We start from the raw sequence: 14,309 nt of genomic DNA on the forward strand, positions 1-14,309 counted from the left end.
ATCGACGTTTAGTTTCCGCTATTTTCCTTTGACTTCGACCCATGCAAATTTCGGTCTGAATTTCCAAAACTTCGATGTAATAAATTGTTGAACTATGTTGTCATGATGGAATGTTGTAACCTCTGTGCTACTCACCTTCGCGTGAGCGATGCTTCTCGATCCTGTTTATATGGTTTATCGGATGAAATCCGACGGTCGACCAAGTTGACTTGCTTAAAGTGCATAATCGCGTGTCAGGCGACTTCAATGCATTTTAGTCAGGTTAATTTGGGCGGTTCCGCCACAGCAATGACACCTGAAGAAATTAAGAATGAAAGCTTAAGAGTGCTCAAGATCGAGGCTTCGTCAGACAATGAGAAGATCGATAAAGACATGATAGAGCTTGACATACTCCAAGCAGTAGAAAACCTTGACAAGTATCAACAAGAAACAAGAAAATGGAGGGATAGGAAAGTAGTGAAAAAACAAATCAAGGTAGAAGATCTAGTTATCAGAAAGAGAAAGAACTATGAGAACCTCGAGAAGTTATAAGAAACTTGGGAAGGCCAATATGTTTTCACTCGAAGCAACAGGACAGGATCCTTTAACCTCGCAGATCAGCTTGGAGCAGAGTTACCACATTCTTGGAACGTGGATAACTTGCGAAAATATTACTCATAGTCACCACACTTGTAAAAGCCTTCAGCCTGTGAATCTGTAAACAACGTCGAGGGTAGAAAATTTGCTTTCTCGCATTTACTTTCCTACAAACGGACCGTACTCTTTTCCTTGCTAGGAGGGCTCCACACTGGAGGCAAGGTTTTTAACGAGGCAGATCCATGGAAACCTTTTACATTCTAATGAAGTACAATTCCCCCTTACCTCATGTTTGTCAAGCCTCGAAAGGGTTATCACACTGTGTTTTCGTGCAAGCAAGACTTGCATTTCTGTGCAAGCTAAAACTAAAAGCAACAAAAAGTTGCAGCGAAATCTCGCATTTCCGTGTGATGAAAAACTTGCGTTTCTGTGCAAGCATTGGGCAAAAGCAACAAGTTCCAGCACCAATTTTACTTTTTGAATACCTTGAACCTTGTGTTTCTGTACAAGCATTGGGCAAAAAGCAACAAAAAGTTGCAGCACCAATTTTACTTTTCAAATACCTTGAACCTTGCATTTCTACGCAAGCGAAACATTGCATATCTGTGCAAAAAAAAAAGAGTTGTGTTTCTGCGCAATCTCTAGCCAGAAGCAACAACAAATTGCGGCATCAGCTTTATATGATAAGCGTTTATCCAAAATTTTATCTAACCTCACAGGTCTACAAGCTTTATGGTCGAAGCAACCAAGAGTTGTGATTTTGACCTAACTTTTTGTCCAATTTTTTAAGTCCACAAAACTCGGAACAAGTTTTAGTCCACTTATCATTAGAATACTTGAATATAGAAACTTTAATAAAAATTACATCAAAAGATAAAAGTTCCGAGGATGACCCAATCACTAATCAAAAGGGCATCAACCAACACATTTCACACAAAGGAATTAAACGGGGGGTGACATTTTTCGCAAAAAAAGGTTTGCATCCCTTTGTGTGAGAATTATGCTAAAGCAACATATCAATAACCCCCTCGAGGCTAATCAAAATTTCACATGCCAAAATACATGTTAAACAAACATGCTCGATCTTTAATAGCTACAACAAAATCTTCGCAAAAAGGAATAAGGGGGGTGACATTTTTTCAAGAAAAAAACAAAATTTATTCCTATATGCTACGAGTTTTGTTACAAGTCAAAATGACAATTCAATCACATGACCAGGTTTCAAACCTCGAAACTCTGCAGCATCACACACAGAGGCTATGCCAAATTCGCGGCTTTGTGGGCTAAGGGGCTCCGACTTCACCCTCGAGGTTTCAGGTATTTCTTCTTCCACTACAGAAAGTGTACAGTCATCCAAGATAAAGCTTTGCACAGAAAAGCGTTCACAGGAAAAACTCTAGAAATCATGAAAACTAGCATTGGGATGAAAAAGAACGATAGAGACGCCAAGTGTGCCCACTAGCAACAACGTTCACATGAAGGAATCAAAGGGGAAGTATGCCCTGCACATGCCCATCACCAAGGACCTACGCAGGTTAAGTTACAACCAATAATTGTACTCAGACCCTACCTATACATCAAAAGATCAGACTTTTTCAAACTAGAACCTAAACCTCGTGATGCTCCGAGCTGCCCGCCTCCTGATTATTTTTCTCTTTCAGTTTAGCCTCTTTAACCTGTCCTAAGAAAAAAAGAAAACCATAAGCAAAAAGAAAAGTACCTTAGCGAGCTTTCTTACAAAGGAAAAAAGATATGAACCTTCGCAAGACGATCACGGGCAACTAGTTTCGCATAATCACGTCCAGAAGCCACCCAAAACTACTTCAAGAAATTTTTCTGTACAATTTTCACATTCTTGGACATGTCTTGTGCATCGAGCTCCGAGGCTAAGGGAAACTGATAGCTCTGAGCAGCCTTCCCCCTCAAGCATCATTAGAGAACCCTCGCAGCACAAAGAAGCGGCGTAGTCACTAGCACCTTCAATAACATAAGGCAAGGACTCGAACTCTTTGTCCATCCAATCAAAAATTCTCTTAGCGCTAGTATCAGTAGGAAAGTAGAGCTGCTCCGCCCCAAATTCAGCCAAGGCAAGTTTGTATCCTTCATGGATCTGAGCAAAGCGAGCCTTCAACACTTGTTCCGCCCTATCAATAAAACCTTTCTAATCCTCGAGGCTCTTTCCCAATTTGTGAATTATTGAATCCTTTTCACTACAAGACTTTGCAAGCCCCTCGTTGTTTTCCCTTAGAGAACTAATAGTCGTCGCATCTCTCTCAATGGTACTGCGCAGCTTCTCAAGAACCCCGAGGTTGTCTTGTGAATTCTTTTCCAAGTTTCCACCTTTTGAGCAAGATCACTGCATGTCGTCACAAAAAGGCCTTTGTTCTTCTTAAGCTTAGCATTTTCTTCCTTAAGTGAGTTACAGAGACTATCCAACACGGATTTCTCTTTCGTCAACCTCGACATTTCAGTCTCGAGCTCAAGAATTCTAGCACTCCACTCAAGCATAACTTTCTCTTTATCATGAAGCCTGTCAATAGCAACCTCGCCAGCAATTACAGTCTAAGAAAAAACAAAAAAGCAAAAAGTATATCAAGGAAAAATTTCAAATGGGTCAAGGAAAACACTAAGAACAATAGCAAAAGTCACACCTTGTAGCCGAGGGTAGCCGTGATCCTCACCAAATGATCAAGGTCATAACAGCTCAAAGATTTTTCATATTCTGCAAAATAAAAGCGAAAATCCTAAGCAAAGGTCTCATAAAAAAGAGAGCTAGAGAGAAATCCAACAAAATACTAATCCTCAAAATAACTGCCCCGGGTGTCACTTTGAACAGAAGCCTTAACCCTCGCAGGAGCTTGAGGATTTTTCCCTTATCTTTAGCAAGTTCACCCTCCTCAAGAACCTCGGAAGAAACATTGATCTTAGACGTCTCCTTCAAAGCTGCTTCCGTCGTCTCACCTACAACATGAAGTAAGTCCCTCGATCCCCATAGTAGTGGAGGATCAAAAGGATCGTCATCCTCACCTAACCCAGGCACATGGACAGCCAATAATTTCTCCTTAAGATCTGTTCCAAAAGCCCTATTATAGTCCAGCACAGACTGAGGCGGGGCAGAACCTTTGGGCAGAGGGTCCACCCTCAGAAGCAACGAGGGTTCAATATATGGCTCTCCAGCTGCGCCAACAGTATTTTGCAATTCCATCAAATATTTAGTTGAAGCACCGCTAACATCCATGAAGCTTAATTCATATGGGAATTCGGTGACATTTTTACCTGATGGAGTAGGCAACAGCTGCTTCGCGAACTCCACACCACCGAGCATGACCGAGATAGGATTAGCCTTATTAGCAGAAACAATAGCCTTGGGGTGCAACTCCTTTTAAGTAGGACAATCAAAAGTTTTGTCATCAAGCAAACCTCGCAGAGGGGAAACCAAAGATGAATCCTCATCCAAAAAGCCATCATCATCGTCATCATTATCTAAGATACTCACAATTCGTAGTCTAGATTTCTTAGCAGCCTTCTTAAGCTTCAAACCTGCCAAAGCCCCCACAGCCTCGAGCTGAATCTTGGAATCAATAGCTATAACCCCAGGCTTTCGAGTCAAGGGTTTCAAATCCTCCACATCATCGAGCCTTCTGTTGGAAGAACCTAACGCTTGATTGTTAGAAGAGCCTTGACTAAGAAGACTTTTCCTTTTAAGGGCTTCAAGACCAGGAGTCTTTGATTTCTTCCCAACTTCAACAATGGCCATGACAGACGAATCTTCAGCTTTCCTTTCCTTTTTCCCTTTCCCTACATTGCCGCCAATTTCCAGAGAACCAGTAGCACGAGCTTCGCGCATCCGCTTCGAGGGTTTACGAGGCTTGACTCGAGGCTCTACTTCTATTCCCATTCAGAAAATACACGGTTCACTCGGACACCGTGTGTAACAATCTTGCGAGCTGATAGATATTTGCTCTCGTGACAAGGCCCCAGGATATCAACAGCACGTCTATCAAACTCATCAACAAAAAGACCAGCATTCGCCCCCTTCGGCAAGCTCAAACCAAAGAGAGGAAAAGGAACTGGATTGTGGTACCACGTTACAGTTTTCATCATGATTTCCTTCGGCGTTCACCCATGAGAAAGGGGCCAAATGTCCGCAGCCAGAAATTCTTCAACCAAATCCCGACCGGCAACAACTGAACATGTAAGAACAAAAGCATCCTTTCAAGTCTGGAAAGCTTTCATCCTCTCGAAAGTGGGAACTGATGTAATGTTAAGAAGCCTCGGACATGTCAACCTAGACATAAAACCAGCAAGCAAGCCAATCAGCGTCCCATTTGTTCTTCCGAGCTACAGAGAGCTTGACTCTAGAAATCTTCTTATTTTCATTTTTCCTCCGGGTTGTGAATGTACAACAACCAAACTGAGTCTCGAAAGCCTCTTTCTCATCGTCAAATTGAACTCTCTTTTTTTGAATATGAACCTCGCCAAGCCATCTATATCAACAACCCCACCAAAGGTGCGCTCGACCTAGAAAAACTTAGAAAGTGTCACAAAAGCATTAAGCATAACCTAGTGAAGCTTGGCCCCATACCTGGCCAGGATCCGAGGCAACATCTTGTCACATGAAAAACGTAGGCCGGGAGTGAAAAAATCCCTAAAGACTACAGCCTCGCCAGGATTAGGTTTCTCTTCGCCAGGAGGCCTCACCACGTCCTTGGGAAAGTAGTCTTTGCTAACATAAAAGTCTATTGTGTTTTGGGAAACCAGTGAACGGCCAAAGCGAAGCATTGGTGCAAAAGTGTCCTTGCCGGCCATGAGCTCCAAAGGATTAGCCTCGACGTTGGTCAGATCCTCTCCATTATCAGTATGAGAAGAAATCTCCAGATGTTTAGGATCCTCAAGATCCTCCTGATGTTGAGAACCCCCATGGACCTCCTATCGCTCGGGAGCGTCCCCACACAGCCTCACTTGCTCTTCCAACTTTTCAGGAGTCATTAACCTCGCAGTTTGAATAGTACGAGCCAGCTAGATAACATACAAAAATAAATCAAACAAGTGAAAGAGCAAAACTAGAAAAAAAAATGAAAGAGAAGGATAGGAATAATACCTTTGAAGCTAGAAAGATCAATACAAGGAGCAGAAAAATACAAATCTCAAAGCAATACAACGGCAGCAAACAATTTCTCAGCAAAGGCACGAGGATAACCTTGAGCAACCCATACCCCCGCCTTTTCTAGGGGAGTTAGCGGGTGCGAAGGGACACCTCGAACTGCGATCTGAATTCGAAATGGCACCCAATTAGAAAGTGACACGTCAGGCGTCAACAGTCACCGTTGGCTCATTTCTCCTCCGACGCTCGAGGGTGACGTTTTAGAGCACTGTGCACAGCATAAGAAACCCTTTGACCTCACAAGTTCTACATCAAGTATAAAGAGGCGCGGAGCCTTTCTAGCCTCGCGAGTTCCAAACTGAGAGTAAAACTCAGTTACCCTCGAACGTCGTTAGTAGGTCTCAAGACTAACCTCGCAAGTCGCGCATCGGCAGCAAGGAAAGCGGAACCTCTTTAACCTCGCACGCTCTATGGAGGCACCTCTAATAGTAAATGTCGTATCCTTGCCTCACCTCTGCTCTCCTGGAAGGACTCGAGGGTAGTGATTGACAACAATAATGGCTAACTCCCACTGGATTGACCCTCGAGTGTTCGGGGTCGGTTCTAGACACTGAGCTTTTATCTTTTTTACTCTTTACTTAGGAATGATGCTTGGAGAAGAACTATGCGAGGTTAGGACCTCTCGACAAGACTCAACCAAGCAAGCGCCTCGAAGTTGGGTGTTCGTCTCGGATCGCGGATGAAGCCTCGAGGCTGGACGATCGGCTTAAAATGAAGATGAAGTCTCGAGGTTAGAGGGCGGAAGGCGTGAGAAACGTGACCACGTGAAAAAGTTCAATTTGTACACGTTCCTTAATGACCTTTATGTACGACATATCTTAGGGATATAGTGGTTGAGAGAAGATATTTTCAGAATGTAAAATAGGTCATGAATCACTATAAATGGGGAGTCCTACCCCATTGTAAAGGGATAACGCTTTTTCAATTGAAAGGAAGGCTCCGTTTCATTTATAACCTTAAATCTGTTTGGTGTTGAAATTGTTTGACACCAATAGTATGAGATAAGAACCAAATTACTAGATAAACTTCTAGTGGGACAACGAATGGGTAGACATGGATGCCCAAGAAAGAAGCTTGTTCCAGGAAGCTTGCTTATTCACGGGCTCATGCTGATGACGCCGCCAGTGCACCAAATATGCTTGAAGATCATAATATTGCTCCTAGTAGGAGAACATATGGTAAGGTGATTGGCTATAATAAGCTAGATTCATTCAGGCAATGAAGAAGATGTGCCTGACGATGAAGACATTGAAGATGATTATGGTCCGTCCTACTCAATACTCAAGAGAGTGATGATGATTATGGCGATTTGGACTACCATTTTCCTTTTCTTATAAAAAAGTACGGTATGGATGGCAATTCAGAGTCAGCAGAAGGCATTTGAGAATTGGTGCTCCGGTGATGGTGGCAAAACGAGGTTATGCTAATCGCCCTTCTTGTGGTGTATGTACAGGTGAGAAGGTGGAGTGCTCCAGTAACAAAGCATATGTACCACTCACCTGTGGTGTATATTATTTAATATTTACTCCATCGTTCCAAATTATAAGTTGTTTTGACTTTTCTACGTTCATAGATATTATTATGCATAGACATGCACTATATTTAGATGCATAAAAAAACTATGCACCTAAAAAGCCAAAACACCTATAATTTGAAACGGATGGAGTACCTTTCTGCCAACCTCGAGAGTTTTTGTCTATTTGTAGTACTGCCATGGAACCGTGTGTTTCAGATTTTCTACTGCATAGTTTGTTGATCATGGCAACCTGCTAAGGGTCTATTTGTTTAAGCTGTAGTTTTTGAGTTTTTTTAAAAGTTACTACTGGTTTTTTTTCTAAAAAGACAACACTAGCTTTTTAAAAGATGTGTTTAACTTTCTGTGCTTAAAAAGCTACGAAAAGTTCGGAAAACTGAGTCTTCCAGCTCTCTATATAAACTTAGCTTTTCCGAGCTTCTGACTTTTTCATAAGTTGCACAGGACTTTTACGCTGAGAAGCTCGACTTTTTCATAAGTTGCACAGGACTTTTACGCTGAGAAGCTCGTGGACCAATTTTCAATCGATGTAGATCGATGTAGGAAACCTGAAATCTACCCTTCTCAGTTAACTATCAGCACCAACCACCAAGAGACCAGAGACCCCTTTTTCTTTGCATCGCTGCTACAGAAAAGCAGAGCAGAGCGGCCGCAGGCAGCTCGCCGGACAGACCACACACGGGGGCGGCGAGGTGATCCTTCAACGGCGGGATCTCCTACAACAGTCACCGACAGGTGGCCTCAAGCGCTCTGGGCAAACGCCATGGGCCCATCTCGTCAGTGAGGGCCATACCGGTTCCGTTCGAACCCGGGGGTCGGTTACCTGGAGGGCAACAACTCGGACGCTGCCGCGTGGGACCCGCGCTCGGTCTTGACCTAGTCCCCCGGCCCCGCCTCCACCTCAACAAAGAGGGACTCCCTCTCCCGAGCTCGCCTCGCACCTCTCTCTTTCTCTCGAGCCGCCGCCGCGCCGCCTTCTTCGCCGGCGTCGACGATGGGCGACTACGGCCACGGCGGGGGCCAGGTGCGGGGCAACCCGGACTCCCGGCCCAGGGGCCAGGGGCAGCGCCCCAACGTCCAGCAGCTCAAGCTCGTAAGCCACCGATCCCCTCCCCTCCCCCAACTGCTAAACCCTAACCCTAGCTGCCTGATTCATCTCTGATTCGTGCTCTGGTTTCGCTTCGCTCGCAGATGGGGCAGATCCACCCGACGGGGCTCACGCCCAACCTGCTTAAGCTCTTTGAGCCGCGGCCGCCGCTCGAGTACAAGCCCCCGCTCGAGAAGCGCAAATTGCCGGCCTACACAGGTGAGTCGGCGAATTTGGGGGATTTTCTTCTTTTATTATTTTGGCTATACTAGTAGATGTTCTGAAGGGTTTTGCTCACTGACCGACTGATGGGTGCTGTGGCTGCTGATTTGGCTGCAGGGATGGCACACTTTGTGTCGCACTTTGCTGAGCCCGGGGATCCGGAATATGCTCCGCCCGTGCCCAAGTGTGAGACAAGGGTATGCTCTTTTTTTACTCTATTGCTTGTTCATGTTGTGATAATTTTTTTTTCTATGCGCTGAGTGACCTGAACACTGCTGTATACGTTATTGATGTGCTTGTGATTAGTTTTTATAGACTTTTTGACTGGATTTCTGAGGTAGCTGGATTCTATTATGGTGTATGGAGTTTTGTTTACAGAGAATTGTAACTGGTTAAAAGAATAGCTTCCAAAGCCTGCTTAGCACTCAGATCACTCAAGGAGAATATGATATTTAGGGGCATTCCTTCATGTAAACGCTGATAGTTATTTCTACTACAAAAGATGCACAATTTGAGTTTTCAGTTTGATAACTATGTCTCAATGTTTTGAGAAATGTTATCATTTTTCTGACTGTAAAAGCGCATGCTTCAGTTGCTAAATTCTGGCCATGTTAATATTCATTGGATATCTTACTGCATTTTTGGGGCATAGTGTATCATTATTCTGTCTTCTATATGAGATTATATGCTCTGTACACAGGCTGAAAAGAAGGCTAGGATTCGTGATAATAAGCTCGAGCAAGGTGCAGCTAAGGTTGCTGAAGAGCTTCAGAAGTGTAAGTTTTTTCGTAAGGCATACTGCTTCTTGTTTCTTTTGAAATGATGGAGGTAGTGACATTGTTGTTCTGATTTGGTTTTATGTAGATGACCCACAAAGTGACCCCAATGCCACTGGTGACCCATACAAAACGCTCTTTGTTGCAAGACTTGTAAGTGATTTTGCTACAAATCATTGACACATTCCTTACTTGTGTATGCTAAGTTATCTTTATCGTAAAATGCTAACTGGCAGCTTTCTGCCAAAATGTTGCGTCAAAATGTTGCAGAATTATGAGACGTCTGAGAACAAGATCAAACGGGAGTTTGAAGCTTATGGGCCTATTAAAAGGGTAAGTACATATGGTAAATTCCTGTGCAGGAGAAGTTATTGCACTTTGGTAAGGTATTTCAATTATTAAAATGCAAACCATGATTGGCCAAAACTGTGGGGAAAACGTTGCCTCACTGGTATGTGGCTTCCTTTAAGTTCCTCTGACAAGTGTTTGCGACATCTGGGGTCATTATATCACTCTGTTGCTCCCATTTCTGATCTAGAATCTTCTAAAAGCTGCACTTCTTTGTTTTCTCTGAGGGTTCTAAAACTTTCCATGCAAATGTTTTTTATGAAAATTGGGAAGCACCTTTTTCTGTATTTTTGGTCAAATTGTTTGGTAAACATAGCATTTATATTTTGGTTGAACTCTAGTTTTCGTAGTCAACGACTTTCGACTTATTTGCTCTGTTCACGCATGGGAGCACATCCCGTTTGGTCTCAAATTCTTCCCTGGTAACTTTTTTTGGATACTTTCTGTACTTCATTTCACTAATATTTTAATATATGAATATAGTTTTAGCATCCAATATTTTCAATAGTTTTAAACAATTAATCAGATTAATGCCAAATTTTAAGATTATCGAGGTATATAAAACATCTGACAAGTTGGTTGTAAGGGGTGTCTGTGTGTAGTAACTCTTGCCAGTTGTTTTGTTAAGGAAATATCAATCATCTATGCGAGATAAGAAGGTCCCAACAATCTCTTTGTATGCCACCTGTATACCTTCTGGGGGTTAGATGGGGGATACATTTGAATGGATAAGTTATATGGGGTTCAGGCATACATGTATGCTTTCTGGTACTTTAGTAGTCTTTTGCTCTGAATATTTGGTAAGCCAGTTTAATGCGTGCATGGTTGGTACAACCAATTATTGACAAGGCATCTCTTGGAACACAAATATGCATAAACAGGTAACATTGGCTGAACCTGTGTGTGGCCCAGGTGCTCTTTTTCCTAGTATAATTATTTTTCTTTTGTTGAGAAATTTCTTGAGGTGGAGATCAAACCATTTGCTCCTAACAAAGGTTGTAAGAGGTTGAGTTATTTTTCATTCCACAAACTTGCATTTCCCATAATAATTAACTGGGGTAAACAAGCTTGAAAAATGCTGACTGGCACAAGCATAGATCACTTTGTATTTTTTAAAAAGCAGCTTGTCTGCAGGCAGGGGTTTCGACATTCTGGGCTTAATAGGTAGGTTCGTTGGTGAGTATAGTATTTGTAGTTACTTTCATTGAGCTGTTAAAGCTAGTGCTACTGCCAAATTCTGCTTCTATGGAGGAAATGACAACACAATACAATGCTAAGTGCATCTCTCGACTCCTAGAGTTGATGATTCGTCGATTCTATGTGCAAGGGGTATACATCACTCACTTGGTATTTATCACCTTAATTTCTATAATTCTGTTTTGTTCGTTTGGAATACGAAGGCTGAACAAATTTCACCGATGGAGGGCAACTTGGTATAGTATTTAGTGCTATCGTACACCCTTTTTCTTTAGTAAAGTTCCCTGGTAAGGGGATATCCAATGTATTTCCCAACATATGCCAATCGGCCAGACAGCGCTTTTTCCTCCAACTGTGTTGATCTGTGCTGGATTTCACTCCTCATGTGGAAGCTCTACATATGCAAGGTTAGCACGGCTGTTTTAGGCTTTATGCCTGTCTGTCGTGCAGCGTAGAATATGCTAAAAATAGACAAACAACAAACACAATGACAACTAACACATCATCTTCTCTAGTTCAGTGCAACTTATTGAACTTAACTTGATTTATTTGATCTTTGCAGGTTCGGCTTGTAACTGAGAAGGATACAAGTAAACCTAGAGGATATGCTTTCATAGAGTACATGCACACACGGGACATGAAAAGTAAGGTTCCTTTTTGTTTGTTGCAAGTTTTCCACTTGGTATTGTTTTTTTCCCTCCTAATAACTTACATTTTCTCTGCTATCTTGGGTTTTCACCAGATGCCTACAAGCAGGCAGATGGGAGAAAAGTGGACAATAAAAGGGTATTAGTTGATGTTGAGCGTGGCAGAACTGTTCCGAATTGGCGTCCCAGGAGATTGGGTGGTGGACTGGGATCAAGCAGGATGGGTGGTGCAGAGACTGATAAAAAGGATTCTGCTAGGTACATTGGTTTTCTCATTTTGATCAGCTATAAAATGTTTATTCAATCTTTTAGAAAGAGGCCCTGGATTCAACTTGTCAGGATGTTTATTCTGGTGTTATTTGTTTGCTACTATGTTTTTCCGTTCCTTTTGTATTTAATGCTTTTCTGTAGTGGGGCCTTCCATACCATTCTGGTCTTATTTGTTGATGTTGAAAGTTTTGAGGACCTTTGGGTATTTTTTGTGGTCCTTTTTATGTTGGTAGTATGATATCTGGTAGTTGTGTTAACACTTGTGTGTTTCTGGTTATCAGGGAGCAGCAGCAGGGTGGGCGTCCCAGATCAGAAGAGCCTAGGAGGGATGATCGACGTGCTGATAGGTAAACGATGTCAAATAGAAGAGATTGTCTCATTTGTATCTTTGATGCTTAGTTGCTTTATTGTGTAAATACTTTTCGCTGCAGGGATCGGGAGAAGTCCCGTGAAAGGGTACGGGAAAGAGACCGTGATGAAAGAGCCCGTGAGCGTTCACATGACCGGACTCGTGATCGTGATTCACGAGAAGAGAAGCATCACCATAGAGACCGTGAGAGGACTAGGGACAGGGAGAGAGGAAAGGACCGGGAAAGAGAGCATGGTCGTGATCGTGATCGTCGTGACAGAGACAGGGACAGGGATCGCGGCCGTGACTATGAAAGAGAAACGGACCGGGCTCGCTCTCATGATCGCCATCGTGAGAGGGGCAGGGATCGTGGTGAAAGAGATTATGAGCGCACCAGTCACGAACGTGACCGTGGCCACAGGCATGAGAGGGATGCGGACTATGGCAATGGTGGGCCAAAGCATGACAAAAATCTGTCCAGTTACGGGCAGGATTATGGCTATGGTCAGTATGAGCAACACAAAGGTCATGAGGCATATGGTTATGGTCAAGATGGACGTGGGCATGAAACTGAGCACTCGAAGCGGCATGATCAGGAGTATTATCGTGTTGATTCGTACAGTAAAATGGAAACCAATTATCAGGTGCAGCCTAACAATGCTGAACCTGAAGGGCCTGAGGAAGGAGAGGCATATGAGGAAGGCGACTACCAATATCACCGAGCAGGTGAACACATGAATGATGCTTGATTGCAGTGGTGAGATTTGCAAACATGCAGCTTTATAGTCTGACATTCTTTATTTAAAATGCTAATGATGGTTTCTCTGTTGGTTATTTGTACAATTTAGTTTCAGCTTTATGCTAATGATGCGGCCCAAACCTCAGAAAGAGCAAGAGCATGCCTTGCGCTGTTGCGCAAGAATTATGGACGTGGCTGTCAGTTTCTTCCGGAATAACATGTTTGTGTAATTGGATTGAGCGGAGAGCAGTATGATAGCTCTTGCTATGTACGTTTCTGTTTCAAGTTTTGTATGAAATGCTTTAATTTTTGTTAATACGGTTTTATTTTCCAAGACGTTAAAGCTGTTTCGTTTTTATATTACTAAAGTAATATGGCACATTGGTTATGAGTTGATGAATGAAATAGCACATGGGACAGATAAATTCAAGATATATTATAGCATCCCATCTTTATGAAGCATGACAAACAGCGTTAAAGCAAGCCCAGAAGGTCTGACCCATTTAGAGGATATACGAACTCTGAGAATTTGTATGCAATGACGTTGAGGTCGTTATATACCATGGCTTCCAATCATTTGGTTTATTTCTAGGGGCAAACATTGATGCTGCTGTGCTGGGGCACTCTTGTTACCGGATGTGCCGGATAGAGCACACAGGCACCTCTTGCAGCAATAGTTGCAGAGAACAAGGCACAGCTTCTTGGGCGATGAAGCCAAGCAATGGTAGTCACATTTTTATCTGGGCATTCTGTTACATGCACGAGAGAAGAGGGGAGTAAGATGCAAAATGAGAAGTAACTTTTCTATATTATGCATTCAAATACGCTATAAATGTAAACCCTTATTCTAGTTTAGTGCCAATGCAAAACTAACGTTTGGGAAACAAATTTAACTCTAAGTGGTGCTATTACATTGCATCCCTATATCTACTTGTAGCTGTTACATATATGCTGCGTAACAGCTACAAGTTGGTTAGAGAGGGTTTGTCCAAACAGTTTTCTTTTTTCTAAAAAAAAAGTAAATCTGAAGTATTCTTGCTCAAGCATATATATTTATGAGCATAGCAAATGAAACTTCCCCAAAGAGAATGTCGACAACGCAAAAGATTTATTACCAAACGTGGACAGAACCTTCAGCACTAGCCTATGTTACAAATTCATACGTGAAATTAGGAAACACTCACTAGTCACCCCGTTCCAAAAAAAAACAAGTTACTCTAGTTTTATCCTTAATCATTTTTAAAAATTTGACCAAGTTTATAAAAAATACAAATATTTATGATACCAAATAAATATAATTAAATTCATCATGAAGTATATTATCATATATGCCTATTTAGTGTCATGTTGATACTTCTCTAAAAAATTTAGTCAAACTTGAGAAAGTTTGACTTAAAACA

General features: G+C 42.4%; 1 protein-coding gene across 2 annotated transcripts; it reads left to right on the forward strand.

Moving 5' to 3' along the window:
• The first annotated feature begins 8,197 nt into the window (after window positions 1–8,197).
• On the forward strand, window positions 8,198–13,343 carry LOC117837604 (uncharacterized). 2 transcript variants are annotated; one of them, XM_034717322.2, is made up of 11 exons: window positions 8,198–8,367; window positions 8,466–8,580; window positions 8,701–8,780; window positions 9,284–9,359; window positions 9,448–9,512; window positions 9,630–9,692; window positions 11,467–11,548; window positions 11,647–11,809; window positions 12,103–12,168; window positions 12,253–12,927; window positions 13,025–13,343. In XM_034717322.2, exons 1-10 carry the CDS (start codon window positions 8,269–8,271, stop codon window positions 12,917–12,919), a joined length of 1,476 nt encoding a protein of 491 aa, XP_034573213.1. In that variant the 5' UTR covers window positions 8,198–8,268; the 3' UTR covers window positions 12,920–12,927; window positions 13,025–13,343. The 2 variants fall into 2 exon arrangements, with proteins under 2 accessions (XP_034573213.1, XP_034573212.1); XM_034717321.2 differs by having other exon boundaries at window positions 8,200–8,367; window positions 13,019–13,343.
• Window positions 13,344–14,309: the final 966 nt, after the last annotated feature.

Source organism: Setaria viridis, chromosome 9 (genome assembly GCF_005286985.2).
Source record: "Setaria viridis chromosome 9, Setaria_viridis_v4.0, whole genome shotgun sequence".
NCBI classification, from domain to species: domain Eukaryota; kingdom Viridiplantae; phylum Streptophyta; class Magnoliopsida; order Poales; family Poaceae; genus Setaria; species Setaria viridis.

Excerpts from the sequence above, each read along its gene's own strand:
- LOC117837604 (XM_034717322.2), top strand. The coding sequence starts at position 8,269 with ATGGGCGACTACGGCCACGGCGGGGGCCAGGTGCGGGGCAACCCGGAC. Across the intron at positions 8,781-9,283 it reads TGCCCAAGTGTGAGACAAGG|GCTGAAAAGAAGGCTAGGAT; the intron begins GTATGCTCTTTT and ends CTCTGTACACAG. Across the intron at positions 9,513-9,629 it reads CGCTCTTTGTTGCAAGACTT|AATTATGAGACGTCTGAGAA; the intron begins GTAAGTGATTTT and ends AAAATGTTGCAG.